This window comes from Stegostoma tigrinum, chromosome 31 (assembly GCF_030684315.1).
Source record: "Stegostoma tigrinum isolate sSteTig4 chromosome 31, sSteTig4.hap1, whole genome shotgun sequence".
NCBI classification, from domain to species: Eukaryota; Metazoa; Chordata; class Chondrichthyes; order Orectolobiformes; family Stegostomatidae; genus Stegostoma; species Stegostoma tigrinum.
Window position 1 is genome coordinate 36,763,476 of NC_081384.1, and position 19,172 is coordinate 36,782,647.

A 19,172-nucleotide genomic window follows, 5' to 3' on the forward strand; every position below is an offset into this window, starting at 1 on the left:
AGTCATTTAATGTTTTCAGCCTGTCTTAAGTCAATTTTCAGAATGAAAACTTTGGCCATTTTTATGCATCATCTTTGAAATAACTCCTCAGAGTTATTTCATCCCCAAGTTGCCCTTTATTTACATGTGGAGCACCCTTTACACTGAGCCAGCTCTTGGACTGAACAACATGTCTGATACTCTTGTTTTTATCTGTCAGCCAGGGCTCCCTCATTGGACCTGATCAGGGAATTCATATTCTATGAGGTCCCCATGACTAATCACATTACAAACAGTACCTCCCTCCCTGAGTTCAAGGACATAAGCCAGTTCCTTTTTATTTGCAGCATCTCCTGGGGCATTTTAATATCAGGTCAGGTTCCTCCAACTCTGACTCTGACATAGGCAGTGTGTGACATACAGTGGCTTGCCAGATATTCACAATATGTATTAAGAGGGATCGAGATGTAACATCTCAAAATTTGCACATGACACAAGTTTGAGTGGGAGGGTGAGCTGTGTGGAGGATGCAGAAAGGTTGCAGTATTTTGACCTGTTAAGTGAGTGGGCAAATGCATAGCAGATGCAGTTTAATGTGGAGAAATATGATGTTATTAATTTTGTTAGCAAAATGTAGGACGGCTGATTTTAATTTGAATAGCTGTAAATCGAGTGGAATGTTCAACGAGATTTGGGTATCCTCATGAACCAATCACTGAAAATAAGCACTTAGGTGTAGCAGGCAGTAAAAGCAAACTATACGTTGGACTTGGAGATAGTAAGAAGTGCAGATTCTGGAGAGTCTGAGATAACAAGGTGTAGAGCTGGATGAACACAGCAGGCCAAACAGCATCAGAGGAGCAGGAAAGCCGATGTTTCGGGCCTAGACCCTTCTTCAGAGGGTCTCGGCTTGAAACGTCAGCTTTCCTGCTCCTTTGATGCAACCTGGCCTGCTGTGCTCATCCAGCTCTATACCTTGTTAACTCTATATGTTGGACTTCATAGTGAGAGGATTCAAGTACTGGAAAAGGGCATTTTGCTACAGTTATACAGGGATTGGTGAGGCCACCCCTGGGATATTCTGCCCCGTTTTGATCTCCTTATCTGATGGAGGATGTTCTTGCTTTCAAGGGAGTGCAACAAAGGTTTGCCAAATTGATTCCTGGAATGGAAGGACTGACGAATGAAGAGAGATTGAGTTGGTTAGGATTGAATTCACTTGATTTTTAGAAGAATGAGGTGGAGGGAAACTCTCAAAGATACCTATAAAATTCTGATAGGACTAGACAGTGTAGATGCAGGAAGGAGATTCCTGATGATGGGAGATATCCAGAACCAGGGGTGATAATTTAAGGATAAGAATATATTTTTTGGGACTGAGAAGCGGAGAAATTTCTTAGTCTAGCAAGAGGTGAACAGTTCCTGTAGAAAGTCGTTGAGGCTAATTTGAGTTTTCAAGGGGGTAAATGTAGCTGTGTAGCTAAAGGGATGGAGAGATGTTGAGGAAAGAAATTACTGAGGTCAATCAACCATGATCATATTGAATGGCAGACCGGGCTTGAGGGCTCGAATGGCCTATTCCAGCTCGTCTTCTATGTTTTTATGACCCTGCTTCAGAATATTCTGAAACTAGATCTGAAATGTTAACTGTTTCTTTCAGATGCTGCCAGACCGACTGAGTTTCTCCAGTAAATTCTGTTTTTGTTATACGTTTATGAGAAGAGGAGGGCAATTGGCTAGCTATACCAAAAACTAAGAGAGACAGTGGGCTGAGTAGTTATCTTATGTGCCATCCTGCTCCTCTGAATCCCTTTAACAATGGTTTCATTCGTTTTCCACATAGGTGTGTCTCTGCTTCTGTGCAATCACTGTCTGCAGAGGGAGGGCAGTGGTTTAGCACAGTCACTTTAGGATAGGCCCACTTGAAATACCCTAGTTAAATTTCATTTCATCAAATGCTTGATTGAAAGCTTTTGAGAATCTCTAAACTTGAATTATCTGAAGGATATGCAGGTGACATCCCAGATACTTAGGGTTATGTCATCAGAAATTGTTTAAAACCAATAACTTGGATACTCCTCTGGCTCCAAATGCTTCCTAAAGGTAATCTGATAAATTATGTGGCTAGGGAAGGAGCTGTGGTCCAAAATTGGCATCATCAGTCAACTTTGTGGCTTCAGCCAATGCTTCGGGAATGGTTGTGATGCTTGTGACGATGGATCTTGAGTGTTTCTTGGACCGCCTCTAACCTGAAAAGCCAGGGGCACATCATCAATATATGTGAAGAATATTGACTTTGTGAGAGGGTGATCATGGATATATATGTTGAAGAGAACCAATTGAAGGATTGATCCCTATGGAAACTCAAGTGGATTCACTACATAAACGCAGTGGCTACAAGAGGAGGCCAAAAACTAGGAATACTACAGCAACTAACTCACCTTCTGACTACCCAAAGCCTGTCCACCATCTACAAGGCACAAGTCAGGAGTGTGATGGAATACTCCCCTCTTACCTGGATAGGTGCAGCCCCAACAATACTCAAAATGTTTGACACCGTCCAGGACAAATAAGCCCACTTAATTGGCACTACATCCACTCCCTCCACCACCAATGCTCAGTAGCAGCAGCGTGTACTATCCACAAGATTCAATGCAGAAATTCACCAAAGATCCTTGGATAGCACCTTCCAAACCCGCAACCATTTCCATCTGGAAGGACAAGGGCAGCAGATATGTGGGAACACCACCACCTTCGAGTTCCCCTCCAAGCCACTCACCATCCCGACTTGGAAATCTATCACGGTTCCTTCACTGTAGTTGGGTTAAAATCCTGGAATTCCCTCCCTAATGGCATTGTAGGTTAACTCTCAACAGGTGGACTGCACCGGTTCAAGAAGGCAGCTCATCACCACCTTCTCAAAGGTGACTAGGGATCGGCAAGAGACACTGGCCTGCCAGTGACACCCATGTCCCACAAATGAATAGAAAAGAAAAGGCTATGCTTGATTATCTGTGGGCAGCAGGCAAGGTGCAGACAGAACAATTGGTTGCCATTTATGAAGTTGAATAGTTACAGCTTTTTCACGTCATGAATGAGCTAATGCCATCAAGGAGGTGACTGGACCTAGCCACCAGGCTCACGACTAACCAATAAACCATACCTAACCTGACAATGTAACTTGTGGTGTTCGGTCTTGATATTGTCCTTCATGCCTACATAGCTTTGAAGCAAACAATGCACGATATGACTGAAAAATCCGGTGCAAATAACTTTTGTTTTCTGATCTCATTCTGTTATTTTCTTTTCATCCGTTTTAGATTGTATCATATCTCCTAGATCTACCAGAAAAAGACGAGGAGGAAGTGGAACGGGCACAGATTAACAGTTTTGATACACTTTGGGGAGAAACAGGTAATTAGAAGCCCAAATTTTTGAGTATCTTACAACTATACACTTGTGTTTTTATGCTTGTCCTGGGACTGCTTTTGATGATAATTATATAGTAAACCTGTAGCAGTTTTGAACCTTTTGCATTTTTCACAAATGCATGAGTGCCATTGTCAAATTGACAACTGCCTCATCTATACTAGAATTCCCAATTACTAAGTGCCTGAGGCAAAACTTGTGGCTGCAGGCGGAGAGCTCAAGGACCTAATGGTATTGTCACTGGACTGTTATTTCAGAGACCCAGATAATGGGACCTGGGTTTGAATCCCACAACAGCAGATGGTAGAATTTGAATTCAGTAAAAACCTGGAATTAAGAGTCTAATGATGGCCATGAAACTACTGTCGATTATTGGAAAAACCCATCTTGTTCACTAATCCCTTTTAGGGGAGGAAATTGCTATCCTTACCTGGTCTGGCCTACATGTGACTCCAGACCTACAGTAATGTAGTTGATGCTCAACAGACCTCTGGGCAATTAGGAATGGGCAATAAATGCTGCTTGGCCAGTGATGTCCTCATCCTGTGAACAAGGAAAGAAAATAAAAGCCAGCTTTGTCAGCACTGAATGATGATTGTCAGATGAGATGTCTGCCAGGCTGCTATGGGATACAAGGGAGGAGATTCCTGGGGTCTCTGGGTGATATTTAATACTTGTCTCACCACTGGTAAAGTGCCACATGACTGAAGGATAGTTAATGTTGTTCCTTTGTTCAAGAAGGGCAGCAGGAATAGGCCAGATAATTATGGACCACTTAGTTGGCCATCAGTGGTAGGGAAACTATTCAGAAAAAAAATATGAGGGACAGGATTAATCAACACTTGGAAAAGTCGAGATTGTCAGCACAAATTTGCTGAAGGAAGACCCTGTCTAATTTAGTAAAGATTTTTTGAAAGGGTGGTGAAGTTGATGTGGTTTACATGGATTTCGGTAAGGCCTTTGACAAGGTCCTATATGGAAGACTAGTCTGAAAAGTAAGAGCCCACAGGATTGAAGTGACACTAGTAAACTGGCTTGCAAAGTGTGATGTAGGAGAGTTGTTTTATGATTGGAACACCTGTGACCCGTGGTGTATCACAGGCATCGGTGCTAGAATCCTTGCTGTTTGTTATACAGATTTAACGACTTGAATGTGAATGTAGATAGTGTCATTGCTTAGTTTGCATTTGACATGAAATTTAGTGGTGTTGATAGTGAAGAGGATGGTCTCAGGCTACAGTCTGATATTTATGAGTTAATAAATTAGTAAAATGGCAAATGGAATACTTTGTGCAGTTCTCCTTGAAGCAGAGGGCTAAGATTTAGGATTGAGGTATACAAAATTAGGAGAGGGACAAACAGAGTAGATTCTAAGAATCTTTGTCCCAGGGCAGCTGTGTTTAAGACCAGATGGCATAATTTAAAGTGAGGAGTAAGTGGTTAAAGGAGACCCAAAGGCTGTTAGGTATATGGGACATGCTGCCTGGGAGGGTGGTGCAGGTAGGTACTCTTACAACATTTAAGAAGTGCATGGATAAGCGCTTGAAATGCCAGGTCATAGCAGGCTATGGACCAAGTGCAAGTAAATGTTTTTTTCTGATGAAGGGTCTAGGCCCAAAACGTCAGCTTTTGTGCTCCTAAGATGCTGCTTGGCCCGCTGTATTCATCTAGTGCCACACTTTGTTATCTGGGATTCGTGTAGTTTGTTGTTTGTTGATCAGCATCGACATGGTGGGCCGCAGTGCCTGTAGCTATTCTCTATGACTTTGACTCAATGAAATGGTATTGTCCTGGTGAACTGTACCTCAGTTTCAAATTCCAGATTTTTTCTGAACCTGTTTTCAACTTAGGATAATACTTGTGTATTATTGTGAAAGTTGCTAGTAACTATTATTGTTTCTGTTCAGTTTTTCTAAGTATCCTCAATATTAGATTTACTGATTAAACTAAATTTTGATTTGATTACGGGTGGGTAATTGCCATGCATCTTTCACCAATTGATATACATATTTGAAGTCAGCTAGAGAGTACAAATTTAATCCCTATAGTTCATGTGCACACAATTCTCAAATCATACTGCAGTTTTGCTTCATAGTGTCCAATAACACCAGCGTTTTGTTTATTATTGACAAACTTAAAGCAGTAACCAGATTCATGAAATTAAAATCATGTTCATGGCTTGCCACTCAAAGATTATAATTCTGAAAATAGTGAGGGCAACATCATCAAGCCCCCAATCTCTTACAATGGGGGTAGAGGTCCCCTTCTAATAATTAAACCCAGAGAAGCTTGCCTCACCTCACCTAATCTGTTTAAAAAGGAGTAAACAGTTACGGAGAAGGGAGGTTAACTGAAAGAAAATCCTTGATGTTCACTTTATTCAGTAATACGTAACTATTTATTTAACCCTAACAGTGAACAAATTGACAGAATTACTAACAACCGAACAGTTTCCCCTTAACTACCAACTAATCCCTAACTGAATTAATTCTACTGGTTTCATGTTCTAGTAAACACAAGTCCCACTTGTATAAACCCAAATAATAAGAAAATAAATTAAAACTTTAGTCTCTCAAAGTCTACATGCCTTTCTTCTGCTGTTCTCATGTTATGAACACCCTTCTTTACTGATCCAGCTTTCAGGGATGTTTTTCTGTGAGGACACTTAGTTAAAAGTGCTGTGGCACCTTCTATGAATAGTATGTACTTTCTTAAAGAGCTTAGCAATTTCTAGTGGGAGCTAAATGCCAGTTTCTCAGATGGCGGTTCATTCTCACACCGCATTTCAAAAATCCTCTCCTCATATATCTTGGAAGACATGTCAATTTTCCTACAATAGCATTGGTTGTCAAAACCATCATATTTCAATTCACTTGGCTTTCAATCACTAAGTGCTTGGTTAAAGCTAATTGGCTGAATCCAGCTAATTGCCAAACCACTTCAAAACAAGCCTAATGAGAGAGAGTAAGTTCCTGTGTATATTTAAGGCTGAGATAGATAGACAGACAGACATGAGTAGGGGAATCGAGGATTACGAGGAAAGGGCAGGAAAGTGGTTGTCATGAGTGTCGATTAGAATGATCCCATTGAGTGTGGAGCAAGCTTGAGGGGCAGAATGGCTTTCTCCTGTTCCTATTTCTTATGTTCTTAATTCTTCCTTAATTATATTTTATCTGATCAATGAGACTTTTCAGGATCCACAGTCAATAATGAATACTCACAATGTCACTCCCTAACAGCTGAACGCTAATGTGTTGTCACCCCCAATGATCCCCCTCAATTTTATTTGCTCTGTGTGATCTGTACATTTCAATACATAATTCTTCTTATTTTTTTTCACATGGCCAGTCATGAATTAAAAGGAGATAGTTTGTGAGCGACCTGTGTAGTTCTTTCATGATTACGGGGCATCCCCACACAAGTAAAACATAGAGGTAAATTTTGGCATGGACTACTGATGAAATAAGCCATGCTGAATCATAGTGATGGAGGACTCTGGGCTGCTGGCCAAATGTATGATTCTATAAGGATAATTCGGTGAGTTTGTCAGACAGCTGCCCCAATTTTCGCACGTTTCCCAGTAGTGCTGTAGAGGACTGGGTTGTGTTTGCCTTTCTGTTCCCCAAGTTCAATGCCTAGATAAATGCTGAGTGGTACATCTGTTTGACTTCTCATCATTCTTTGTTCTTCTCAGCCCCATTGTACAACTGAGTGGCTTGCTAGAAGCAGTTAAGAGTCAAAATATTGCTATTGTCGTAGAGGTGCATATTGGCCAGACTGGATATACACTGCTAATAAAATGTGAGGCTGGATGAATACAGCAGGCCCAGCAGCACCTCAGGAGCACAAAAGCTGACGTTTCGGTCCTAGACCCTTCATCAGAGAGGGGGATGGGGTGAGGGTTCTGGAATAAATAGGGAGAGAGGGGGAGGCGGACCGAAGATGGAGAGAAAAGAAGATAGGTGGAGAGGAGAGTATAGGTGGGGAGCTAGGGAGGGGATAGGTCAGTCCGGGGAAGACGGACAGGTCAAGGAGGTGGTATGAGGTTAGTAGGTAGGAGATGGAGGTGCAGCTTGGGGTGGGAGAAAGGGATGGGTGAGAGCAAGAACAGGTTAGGGAGGCAGAGACAGGCTGGACTGGTTTTGGGATGCAGTAGGTGGAGGGGAAGAGCTGGACTGGATGTGTGGTGCAGTGGGGGGAGGGGACGAACTGGGCTGGTTTTGGGATGCGGTGGGGGAAGGGGAGATTTTGAAGCTGGTGAAGTACACGTTGATACCATTGGGATGCAGGGTTCCCAAGCGGAATATAAGTTGCTGTTCCTGCAACCTTTGGGTGGCATCATTGTGGCACTGCAGGAGGCCCATGATGGACATGTCATCTAAAGAATGGGAGGGGGAGTGGAAACGGTTTGCGACTGGGAGTTGCAGTTGTTTATTGCGAACCGAGCGGAGGTGTTCTGCAAAGTGGTCCCCAAGCCTCTGCTTGGTTTCCCCAATGTAGAGGAAGCCACACCGGGTACAGTGGATGCAGTATACCACATTGGCAGATGTGCAGGTGAACCTCTGCTTAATGTGGAAAGTCATCTTGGGGCCTGGGATAGGTGTGGGGGCAAGTGTAACATGTCCTGCGGTTGCAGGGTAAGGTGCCAGGTGTGGTGGGGTTGGAGGGCAGTGTGGAGCGAACAAGGGAGTCGCGGAGAGAGTAGTCTCTCTGGAAAGCATCATCCCCTCCCCCCACTGCACCACACAACCAGCCCAGCTCTAACCCTCCACCCACTGCATCCCAAAACCAGTCCAACCTGTCTCTGCCTCCCTAACTTGTTCTTCCTCTCACCCATCCCTTCCTCCCACCCCAAGCCGCACCTCCATCTCCTACCTACTAACCTCATCCCATCTCCTTGACCTGTCCATCTTCCCTGGACTGACCTATTCCCTCCCTACCTCCCCACCTATACTCTCCTCTCCACCTATCTTCTTTTCTCTCCATCTTCAGTCCGCCTTCCCCTCTCTCCCTATTTATTCCAGAACCCTCACCCCATCCCCCTCTCTGATGAAGGGTCTATGCCCGAAACGTCAGCTTTTGTGCTCCTGAGATGCTGCTGGGCCTGCTGTGTTCATCCAGCCTCACGTTTTATTATCTTGGATTCTCCAGCATCTGCAGTTCCCATCATCGCTGGATATACACTGCACTGTGAAGGCAAGGTCGCAAAAATTTTACCAATATGTTTTTGAGAATGTTCTACTCGGTTGCTCTTTTGAGCATCCTTGGCATAATATTAGGAGTGAAATAAATGACAGCTACGATGCCAGACAATCCTTTGCACTTTATCTGTAGCCTGTAGAAGGTAATCCAAAATACAAATAAAGAATTTCATCTTGTGAGTTAATGTAAGGGGACTGGAAAAAGTTGCGACAGATTGCAAGTGGCAAGATGCGTCGATTAAAAATTGCTACATATTTTTGGAGTTGGAGGAATATAAACTGATGTTGCTTGACAGCTACACAACTGCATCTCAACAAAGCAAGGCAATAACTTACCCCAAATACTCGACCATTGTCCAGTTAGATTATATGAAGGATCCCCATGTTGGAAGAATTTCTGTGATCTAAGAGAAAGCAGGACTTATACATGTTTGCTAAAAGCATTTTAGAATTCTGTTAACTTATTTCTGACTGTTAGATTTATTTCTAGAGTTGAAAATGAGAAGGGAGGAATAGATATCCATTCCCTCCTGTCAATACGGCAGCCATTTGAGTTTGCTTTCAATTTGAGATTTCAAGTTTAAAAACTTACTTTAGGCCACAATGAAGCTCTTAGTGTTAGGTCCCTTCTGTTCTATAGGTTTCAGCATCAGTGGTAAGCAGTTTTTTTTTCTGCATGTTCAGCTATGTTATATTATAGGCTTGCTGTTCATACAGTGCAGGAGATACATATCTGTCTGTGTGCCTGTAACCATTCACTTAGAAACCAGGTAAGTTGGAATTATTTTAACTAAACTTTTAGATTTAGCAAACTTCTCCTGCATCATATCACTACGTGCACCCTTCAAAGCTGTAGCACTAATCTTCCCCTTGGCCCACATTTTCACCCTGACTGACATTCTCCACAATGGAAAACATGGCTATGTTGGAAATCCTAATTCCCCTCCTGTAACCCACCATTTCTCCTGTCCATGAGGAAGGGATTGAGGGTACAATAGTAATTCTCACGCGTGCGTTTGGTGCCCCTGGTGTTTGGCATCCGGCACGGAGATTAGGCCAGGGAAGAGCAGGTCTCTTCCCAGTGCATTTCTTTTGGATAATCAGGGTATTCCTTTGGAGGTCTAAGAATACCCTCTAGCTATGGTCCCAGGACACCTCGGGAGGATGGGGGTCCAAAATCCTTTTGGGGTTGGTGGGGGGGGAATGGGTTGCAGTGCTGAAGTGGGGTGCAGATGTCCTTTGGGATTATTAACTGTGGAGAAGATTGTGGATAAAAGATGCAAAAATCCCTTTGAACTGTCACAAGCTATCAAAAATTGCCAAGACCTGTTGAAGTGTATTTTTATGTATGACAGTGTTTTTTCATAGGATGAATCTTTGCACTGTAAATCTTTAAGAAATAGAGCTTTTTTTGCATAGGCAGCATTACGTGTGTGTGAGTACTTGCAGACACTATGTAAATTGGGATTGTAGGTGAAGGGAGTAAGTCTGATGAGTGGAAGTAGCCACAAAGTTGGAATAGTGGAAGGACGTTGGGTAACATAGTGGATATGGGAACCATGGGAGAAGCGTAACAGTGAATGGGTTAGGGAAGGGACATGTTGTCGTCTAATCCAGTCTGAAAAAAAATGTCTGATACCTCAAGGAATGAAGGGACAAGTGATAGATATATTAATGAGGAGTTAATTAGACTTAATTCAGTTGTATAAATATGGGGAGCTAGAAATTAGGGGAGTGTGGCTAACTGAAAGAAAACACTTTCGTAAAATTGTGGACTTAAATTCAGTATAAATGCAATTATTTTCTGGAGTATAACAGACATTAGTGAAATTGAATCCAGGTTGAAGGGCATAGGAATCAATAGAGGACAACAAGTGCTATGGATCAAGGCGATAGGTGATGGGGAATGAGAGAGATGTGACAAGTGACAAATTGAGGTAGGTTTTATATTTTATTTTATATAAATTTTTCAACATAATTCTGAATCCTGAGGTAGTCATTTTCACCAACTTGCATTGGGAACTGGCAGCCTCCTCGGCTGTTCCTGAGTTGCCTGGCCTGATTCCCAATCTGGTCTGTTCCTTATTACTGGATATGAGAAATGCAGATACTCCTTTTAAAGGCCATGTTTGCAGAAACTGAATAACTGAGGTGCCCCTGTCTCCATACTGTTGCTGCTGCTTTGTTCCAATTCTGTTCTTTGTATCTTGTCATCTGTTTCTTTGCTATTTAAAAACCTCAAAAAAATTGATTACACTTTTGGTTATTTACGTTTTAAATAAAAAGTGCATCAAAATATTGGCTGTTGAGCATTTCTGTTTAGTCTCTTGATGGTTTTTTTTACTTGCTCTGTAATCAGATGAGGCAGGAATGAGAGGGTCTTCGAAGACCATTGATATATTTTTGGTTTGTTTATTCTTTCCATTTTAATGGCAGATAACATAACATATGGACTTAATACATTACACAAAATTGTCCATTTTAAGTACAGCAGGAGTTGCAACAGTGTTTTGTAAAAATACGTTTCTGTAGACAGGCTGAACATTAATTTCAATAGCATTCATGTTATGTCCTCTAACGAACTGAAATCATAGGCAGACTGTTTTTGTCTTTGAAAAATATTATTTTTGTTGTCCATAATTTTCCCCAAAATTACTTTAAAGTTGTAGCCTCATAATGACTTGATGCTCTTCTTTTATTTTCAGCTTATTATTCATAGCCCATGACTTATTGAGCAGCGTTACTTTTTATGTATTCTTTCATGAGACATCAGGTGCAGAAATGTGGCTGATCACATTGTATCTGAATTATAATTAAAATCCGGCAACAAGAGATTTAACAGGCTAAAGGCTAAGACTGATCAGCTGGCAATCTTGGCACTCCCAAGGATCAGAAAATTTTCACTGAAAACACCGAGGATCAATAATAAAACTTGCTCTGTCTAAATCAGTATTTCCTCAAGTATCTCTAGCTTCATCTCAAACATCTCATTCAATGCCATTGGAAAATGGAAAATGTTCCATTTTGAATGTGAAAAATTGACTAATGTTTCACCCTCACAGATCCTGCATAGTTCCTTATCTATCCCTGTGGCTTGTAAATTAAATGTGTTTATCAACAGAATATGCTAAAACTATTATATAAATATAAAGTTTTGTTTAGAGTGTAAAAGGTTTTCACTGGCATGAAAAACCAAGCAAAAAGTTTGAACAGCTATTACTGTAAGTTAACTACAAAGTGAACTCACAGTTTGAAATGACATTTGGGTTTTTTCTTGTTTTGTGTTTATCCATACTGTGAAGATTGTAGAATGAGTTAATTGATTATATTTGTTGAAAGAGGCTGGCTTTATGACCAACAAACCAAGATGATTACAATGTGTGATGGCAGCCCATGTTAGGCTTCAGCATCTAGCAATTATACTTAAAAGCATCATAATATGGCCAACATAGGTATATTTTATTCTGCTTTTTAAAATTTTTATTATTAACAATCCCAGCATATTTTCTACATCAAGGATCTGGTCCTACCTGAGTTATAATTCATTGCAGAGGCTAGGATATGCTTGGCTGGGGTTATTATATCCCCGAATTTGATTAAGCTGCATAATTGTCAAGCCTTAAGTTCGATTTGGCAATCTAACCAGTGAGCCAGTCCATGTTTTAAAACTTTTCCCAGGCTTAAACTTCATTAAATCAACACAGAAAAAAGTCATTCAATCAATCATGCCCGTGCGAGCTTTTTGAAAGCGCTACCTAATCAGTCCAGTATTCCATAACCGTATTGTTTTCTCTCCTTTCAGTATTCCCTTCAGTGTTATTTAAATTGAACCATCTCCTAACACCCTTTCAGGCAGTGCATTTCAGATCATCATACATGTGTGAAATGTGTCACATCTAATTATTTTACTGATCACTTTAATTCTGTCTGTTCTGGTTATTGATCTTTCTACCGCTGGAAACTGTTTTCCTTTTTAATTCTAAGTGAAAAACCTTCATGATTTTTAATAGCTCTCTAAATCAAATCTCTCATTAAACTTTTTTGTTCTTAAATCAAGCCTCTTCAGTTTCTTTATACAACCTGAATTCCCTCAACTTCTGTTATCATTCTTCTAAACATTTTCATCATTTTCACTGGGATCTTGGCATCTTTCTGAATGTTTGACCTGCATACTGTAATACAATATTCCAGTAAGACCTAACTAGTATTTTATTAAGGTTTAAAAAAGATGTCTTACTTCTATAAGTCTATGATTTTATTACCAAAAACAATAATCCTAATTGCTTTTTAAACAGCTAATTTAATTTGTGTTTATATGCCACCTCATTTCTCTGTTCCTGCACCCTCTTTAACATTTGCACCAATAATTATATTACCTTCCAAGAATATACGAAATCACACTGCACAGAATCACTGAGTTGTTATATGGTGCAGGAGGAAGCCTTTAAACCCATTACTCCACATTGTTTTTTTCCTTCCATGAGACTTTCCATTACATCAGCCTTTCTATGTCCTGTTGTCTGTTGCTGTCCTCCTCATTTGTTTACTACATTACAGAGTTTTGTGTTACCTGAAATCTTTGAAATTACTCCTGTATGCCCAACTTCAAGTGATTAAATGTATTAGACAAAGCAGCGGTCTTAATACCACCCTGTGGGTTTTCCTAGTCTGAAAAACAGCTATTCATCACGACTGTGTCTATTTTTTGTCCTTTTATACTTTTAGTATCCATGATGCCGCTGCTCTTTTAGTTCAAAAAATATTAAAACTTCCCATAAGTCTATGAAGTGGTCCTTTCTAAGTGCTTTCTGAAAGTCCATATGATACATTCAACTGCAGCTGTGCTCATCCATCACTTCCACTATGTAACCAAAGAAAAAATAAAATTTGTCAATATATTTTGCCTTTAACAAATTTAAGTTGTGTTTAATCAATTAGCCCACACGTTTACAGTTGTAAATGAATGATGTTCCAGGCTAAGATTTATTGTGTTACTGAGCAGTAGTCTAACTAGTCTGTAGTTCCTGGGTTTATTCCTTTCTTGGAACAAGAGTGTGTAAACATTCAGGCCTGTGACACCATTCCCAAATCGAATGGGGACTGGTAGATTGGAGCCAGAATCTCTGTATTTTCTACTCTTAGTTCTCTAATAATCTAAAAATGTACCCCATCAGTACCAGGTAACTTTTCTACTTTGAGATCGACAAATTTTTCACGTACCTTTCGTTTACCCATTTTTTAAAAATGCTATCTGTATTACTAACCTCTTGTCTTCCTGCTACAGTAGCAACATACTCTTCTGTCATGAAGACATATGTAAAATACTACCAGTTTAATTTTTTTTCCATCCAAATGCATATTTTTACTCTATTACCAACAGTCAGAACTTTATGGATTTTCTGGCAACAAACAGAAAACACACAGCTGAAATTTAAATTAAGGACTCAATTGTTAATATTGTAGTAGTATCATTATTGTAATGTATCCATTCTATAAATGTTGGTTCACTGCGATAAGACAAAAAAAGTTTTAAAAATGTTAAGAGCAAAACAAAGTTACACAATACATTTTTCTTCAGAGATGTATGAAATCGCCCGAAGTCTGTTGTACTAGATAATAGGTGATATTGCAGGAAGCAGGAAAAAGCAATTATTTGGATAATGTGTAAGAAGATGGGGAGGTGGATCTAAAACGCTTTAAAACTTGGATAGATTTGTTGGGTTGAATAACCTTGTTCCCCAAAATTCTTTTTACCTCTGAAATTGTGTTTATCTACTCTCAGCATTGACTGCTGCAGCTGGACGAGGCAAGCTGGAAGTGTGCAGATTGCTGTTGGAACAAGGAGCAGCAGTGTCACAGTCTAACCGACGGGGGATTGTCCCATTGTTCAGTGCAGTGAGACAAGGACACTGGCAGGTGAGCACATTATGTCAGTGTCGTATTGAATACAAAAGTAAGGAGGTTATTTTTCAGTTATGCTGGGTGGGGTTGTTGAGACAGTATTTGGAGTGCGTAATATTAGTCTCCTTCTTTAACAAAGGATGCAAAATGCATTGGGAGCAGTTCAGAGAAGGTTTACCAGCCCAAAACCTGAAATGGATGGAGTGTCTTATGAGTGAAGATTAGACAGATTGGGCTTGTATCTGCTGGAGTTTAGAAGAGTAAAAAGCAACTTGATTGAAACATGTAAGATCCCAAGGGGTTTTGACAATATGGAATAGATATTTCCTCTTGGTAAATCTAGATAAGAATTTCTTTTCTCATTGAAGTTGAGTCTTTTGAATTTTCTTCCTCAAAAGGTGTTGGAAGTAATCTTTGATTTTTTTTGAGGCAGAAGTGGATAGTTTCTTGATGAACAAGAGGGTGAAATGTTATCCGGCATAGGCAGGAATGTGGAGTGGTCAGATCAGGCATAATTTTATTAAATGGCAGAGCAAGTTTGAAGGGTTGAGTAGCTTATTCCTACTCATAATTCTGTATCCTTGACACCTATTTGTAAGAAATCTTACAACGTATTTACTAAAGTTGCTTTAGATACCTGCCAGTAAATGGAATCATGTTATATGTGTTTCCAGATCGTGGATTTGCTGTTAACTCATGGTGCAGATGCAAATATGGCAGACAAGCAGGGTAGAACGCCTCTCATGATGGCAGCATCAGAGGGACACCTGGATACCGTGGAGTTCTTGCTTGCTCAAGGTTAGCTTCAGAAATTGAGATTCTGAAATATCGTTCATTCCATAATGTTTTAGATTTCAAGAATACAAAATGTTGCTGTGGAAGTTAATCACAAAGGTTAACTTGTATCAAAATAAGCTCAGCTCCTAGTTAGATGGGAATAGATTAGTAGATTTCTTGCGGTGTTGCTGCCCAAGTGCCTATCTTTACTGAAGCTCCTTGTCTGAAAGCCAGTCAGATTTCCACCCTGGCACAGTTCAAAACTAGTTCTGCTCAAAGTCACAAGTGATACCCTATCTCAAAGGTAAGTTGCCCCTCAATGTCCTTCTAAGCCTATTGCAGCCCTTTGAAACGGTTGATCTGTTGTGTGGTCCTGCATTTGCCTGGTCCAGTCTTATCTATTTGATCACATTCAGAAAATCACCCACAGTGATTCTGTTTCTTCTCATGCCCCATTTCTTCTCTTAGTTCAGATCCGCTTGTTTCCACTTGATGACATCATCCTAAAACACAGTGTCAGTTTCTGCAAGTGGTTTAGCACTAAATCATATTTGCTTCCCCATCATCTCTATATTGTCAGTCTTTTTCTCCATTAATCGGTGTTGGATGATCAGACATGTTCTCCAACTGAGTATTGGAAAAAACTGAAGCCATCATGTGCAGTCCCAATACAACCACTGTCTAAGTCACTGATGTGAGTTATCTCCTTAGCAGCTTTCTGAGGCTGAATCAGACAGTTTGCAAACTTGATGTCGTGCTTAACTTTACAATGAGTTTCTGACCGCATAACCATGTCATCTCTAAAACTGCTAGTTCCACCTCGGTAATGTTGCATAACTTCTCCCCTTAGTTATCTGCTGCTGTGACCTCCAGACAAAACACTTCAGTGCCTGCTCGAATATTACAGACTTAATAACTTGTACAAATATGCAAACAATGAACAAGAGTAGGCTACTCAGCCCTTACAGCCCGCTCAACCAATCAATAAAATCCAATTTTAATCTCAACTCTATGTTCCTGAGCACTCCCAATTTATCCCCTTGGTAATTTAGAATCTATTTACCTCTGCCTTAAAAATATTGAAATATTTGACATCCTCTGCCTTTTTGAGGAAGAGAAATGTATAGATTCACATCCCTCTTGAAAATTTCTTTTAAATCTTCCAAATTGCTTCTGCCTGTACCTTAACTTGCAATATGTCCCTATCATCTAATACCCAAGTCCTTATAGACCTTCTTTGCCTAGTTTTAAAAACCTTGTTCTTGTTTTCAATATCCAACTTGGCTTCACCTCTCTCAGTCTCTGAATTATTCCCCATTTCCATGATACTGCTCAAATTCTGGCCTCTTCATTTTAACCACACCTTCATTAGTGGCTGTGCATTCAACTCTACACTCTGGAATTCACTCCCTAAACTTTGCTGTGCAGCTACCTCAACATCAACCTCTTCCAGAGTATGACCGCCTCTTATCTTGCAAGTTATGACTTTACTGAAGTTGTTAGACACTAAAGCTAAGTTCTATTGGAAATGAGCCAAGCAGGCTGGAAAAACCAAGTAAATTGCCTTCAGGCAGGTATTCCGAATGCTTGCCCACTTCTCTCCAGGATTCCCAGGAGTGGCTTGCTAATGAAGTTGAGAACCCCATGGGTGAAATGCACAGCCATTTTGGGACTTTTAGGATGATAATGAAAAGCCATTTTTGTATGTTCCCAGTGGTACATGGATCATATGCTCAGCAAGTTAGAGAAAGTGCATATACAGCAGGATGTCCTTGAGGACTTAAATGGACAAGAAATCATCAGATTAAAGAGAGAAAATAGCAAGCAACAGACGAGCCTTTGCAACAGGATAGCACTAAATGCAGCACCACCTTGAGACAAAAGTATGAGAGAGACTTAAGAAATGGGACCATTTCATTGATATGTTTGTGCCACAATCTTCCCAAGCAGGAGGAGATGGCTTTGAAAATGTTTCCTGCCTCTGTTTGCTATTGCTCACAAAAGTTACCCATCTGGCACAGTAGACCAATTAGAGTGGAGAAAAGGGCAGTGAGTCCCAATCTTTACATTCCAATAAGACTTTGAGGAGTGCACAGACCCAAAGCTTCATCGGCACCTCAGCAGTGTGTTGCTATTGTCCATTGAAATTGATATCGAGTCAGCTATATAAAAGTAAAAGCAGCAAGGATGCTTGCTTACATAAGCCAGGGATTTATTGATGAGGAACTTCCATTCTAAAATGGATGATATAATCAATAAATGGGCATCAGTTCAGGTGCCATGGACTAATATAAACTGCCACTGGCTGACTGGACTTCACTGCCAGCTAAATTGAATGGCATATCCAGATATGGGGTCCATGCATTCACTGATCAGTTGGATCCCAGAGGAGAAGCAACAGCATGAGGGGCACAGTTAGCCTCAGACATTACAGCAATACAGCGGCAGAAGAAAGTGTTGCCCATGCGTGTGTGTGTGTATCAGCAACGATCCAACTTTCCTGACTTTTTGGAGCAGTACAGAGGAGAGCTGCACCCATCATGAGGTGATCGGAAATATGCACAGCGTTTTGGATGATAACCTCAAGCCTCAATAAAAGGTGGAACCCCTGGGCCTGAAGTGATGAATGTCTCAGTTACCCTGAAAATTTCTGCTTCCAGATCTTGCCAGGCTTCAACTTCAGGTATGCAGAGACTTATACAATCAACATCCATATCTGAAAAATGCAGGTAACACATGCTGTGTAAGAGAAGTGCCTGAATATGCCAATCAAACCTAGAGGGATTGGGATTTGTCTGAATTTCAGGATTTCCTCAGGTTCAGAAGCCAACTCATTGCTTTGAACAGCCACATGGATGCACTTGCTCAAACTGCTGCTCATATGCAGATTGATTTATAAGAAAATAAGAAATAGGAGTAGCAGTTGTCTGTTCAAGCCTGCTGTGATATTAATTAAGATCATGTAACCATAACACCACTTTCCTGCCTTTCCCCATAACTTTTGACAACCTTCAAAGTTCTATTGAACTCAGTCTTGAATATATTCGATGAGCTAGCCTCTACTGTTCTCTGTGGAAGAGAATTCCAATGGTTGTTAACTCTGTGAGAAGAAATTTCTCATCATCTTAAGTGAGAGGCTCCTTATTAGACTCTGACCCCGAGGTGTATATTTTACATGTCACTTTATCAGATGCGTTCTGGAAATTCAAAGATACTCCATCTACTTGTTGCCTTTTATTTATCCCTTCTTGTTAAGCTATCAAAGGACTCTAGTGACTTTCCCTTTCACCAAACTATGTTGATTGTTCCTGTTAATTTTATGATTTTCTACTACTGCTTTAATAATAGATTTTTGTGTTTTCCTGCTGATTGATGTTATCTATAGCTCTGTGTATTCTGTATCATTTTTTTTGAACAGACATGTTACACATTTTCCAATCCATTGTAGAATATGCAGAATTTAGAGATTCTTAGATTATAAGCAATGTATCTACTGTCTCCTTAAGGCTCCAGGGTGGAGGTTATCAGGACTGAGGGACTTGTCAGCCTTTATTCTTATTGGTTTTCCTCGTACTTTTCCTGTTGTTAACAAGATTGTTCTAAGTTCTTCTGTATCTTTTCCCCCTTTTTTTTACTATTTGCAGGATGCTCTTTGTATCTTCAACTCTGAAGATGTACAAAAGCATGTTCAAAGTCTCTGCCATTTCTTTGTTTGCCTTTATTAATTCACCAGCCATATTCTCTGAGGGACAAATGCTTAATTTAGCTACTCTTTTCCTATTTATATTACTTGTAAATGTTTCTATTATCTGTTTCTTGCTAGTTTTCTTTCATACTATAAATTATTTTGTTTTCATTATCCTTTGTGGATATCTAAAATTAGCC

The 19,172-nt window shown here is 40.3% G+C and overlaps 1 protein-coding gene across 18 annotated transcripts in view; it reads left to right on the forward strand.

Moving 5' to 3' along the window:
- tanc2a (tetratricopeptide repeat, ankyrin repeat and coiled-coil containing 2a) overlaps positions 1-19,172 on the forward strand; it is a 778,741-nt gene that overhangs the window by 706,699 nt on the left and 52,870 nt on the right. For all 18 annotated transcript variants that reach the window (XM_059638827.1, XM_059638832.1, XM_059638830.1 and 15 more), the window contains 3 exons: positions 3,300-3,393; positions 14,392-14,525; positions 15,185-15,308. In XM_059638827.1, the coding sequence (XP_059494810.1) occupies positions 3,300-3,393; positions 14,392-14,525; positions 15,185-15,308 (352 nt within the window). The remainder of the gene's footprint in view (positions 1-3,299; positions 3,394-14,391; positions 14,526-15,184; positions 15,309-19,172) is intronic.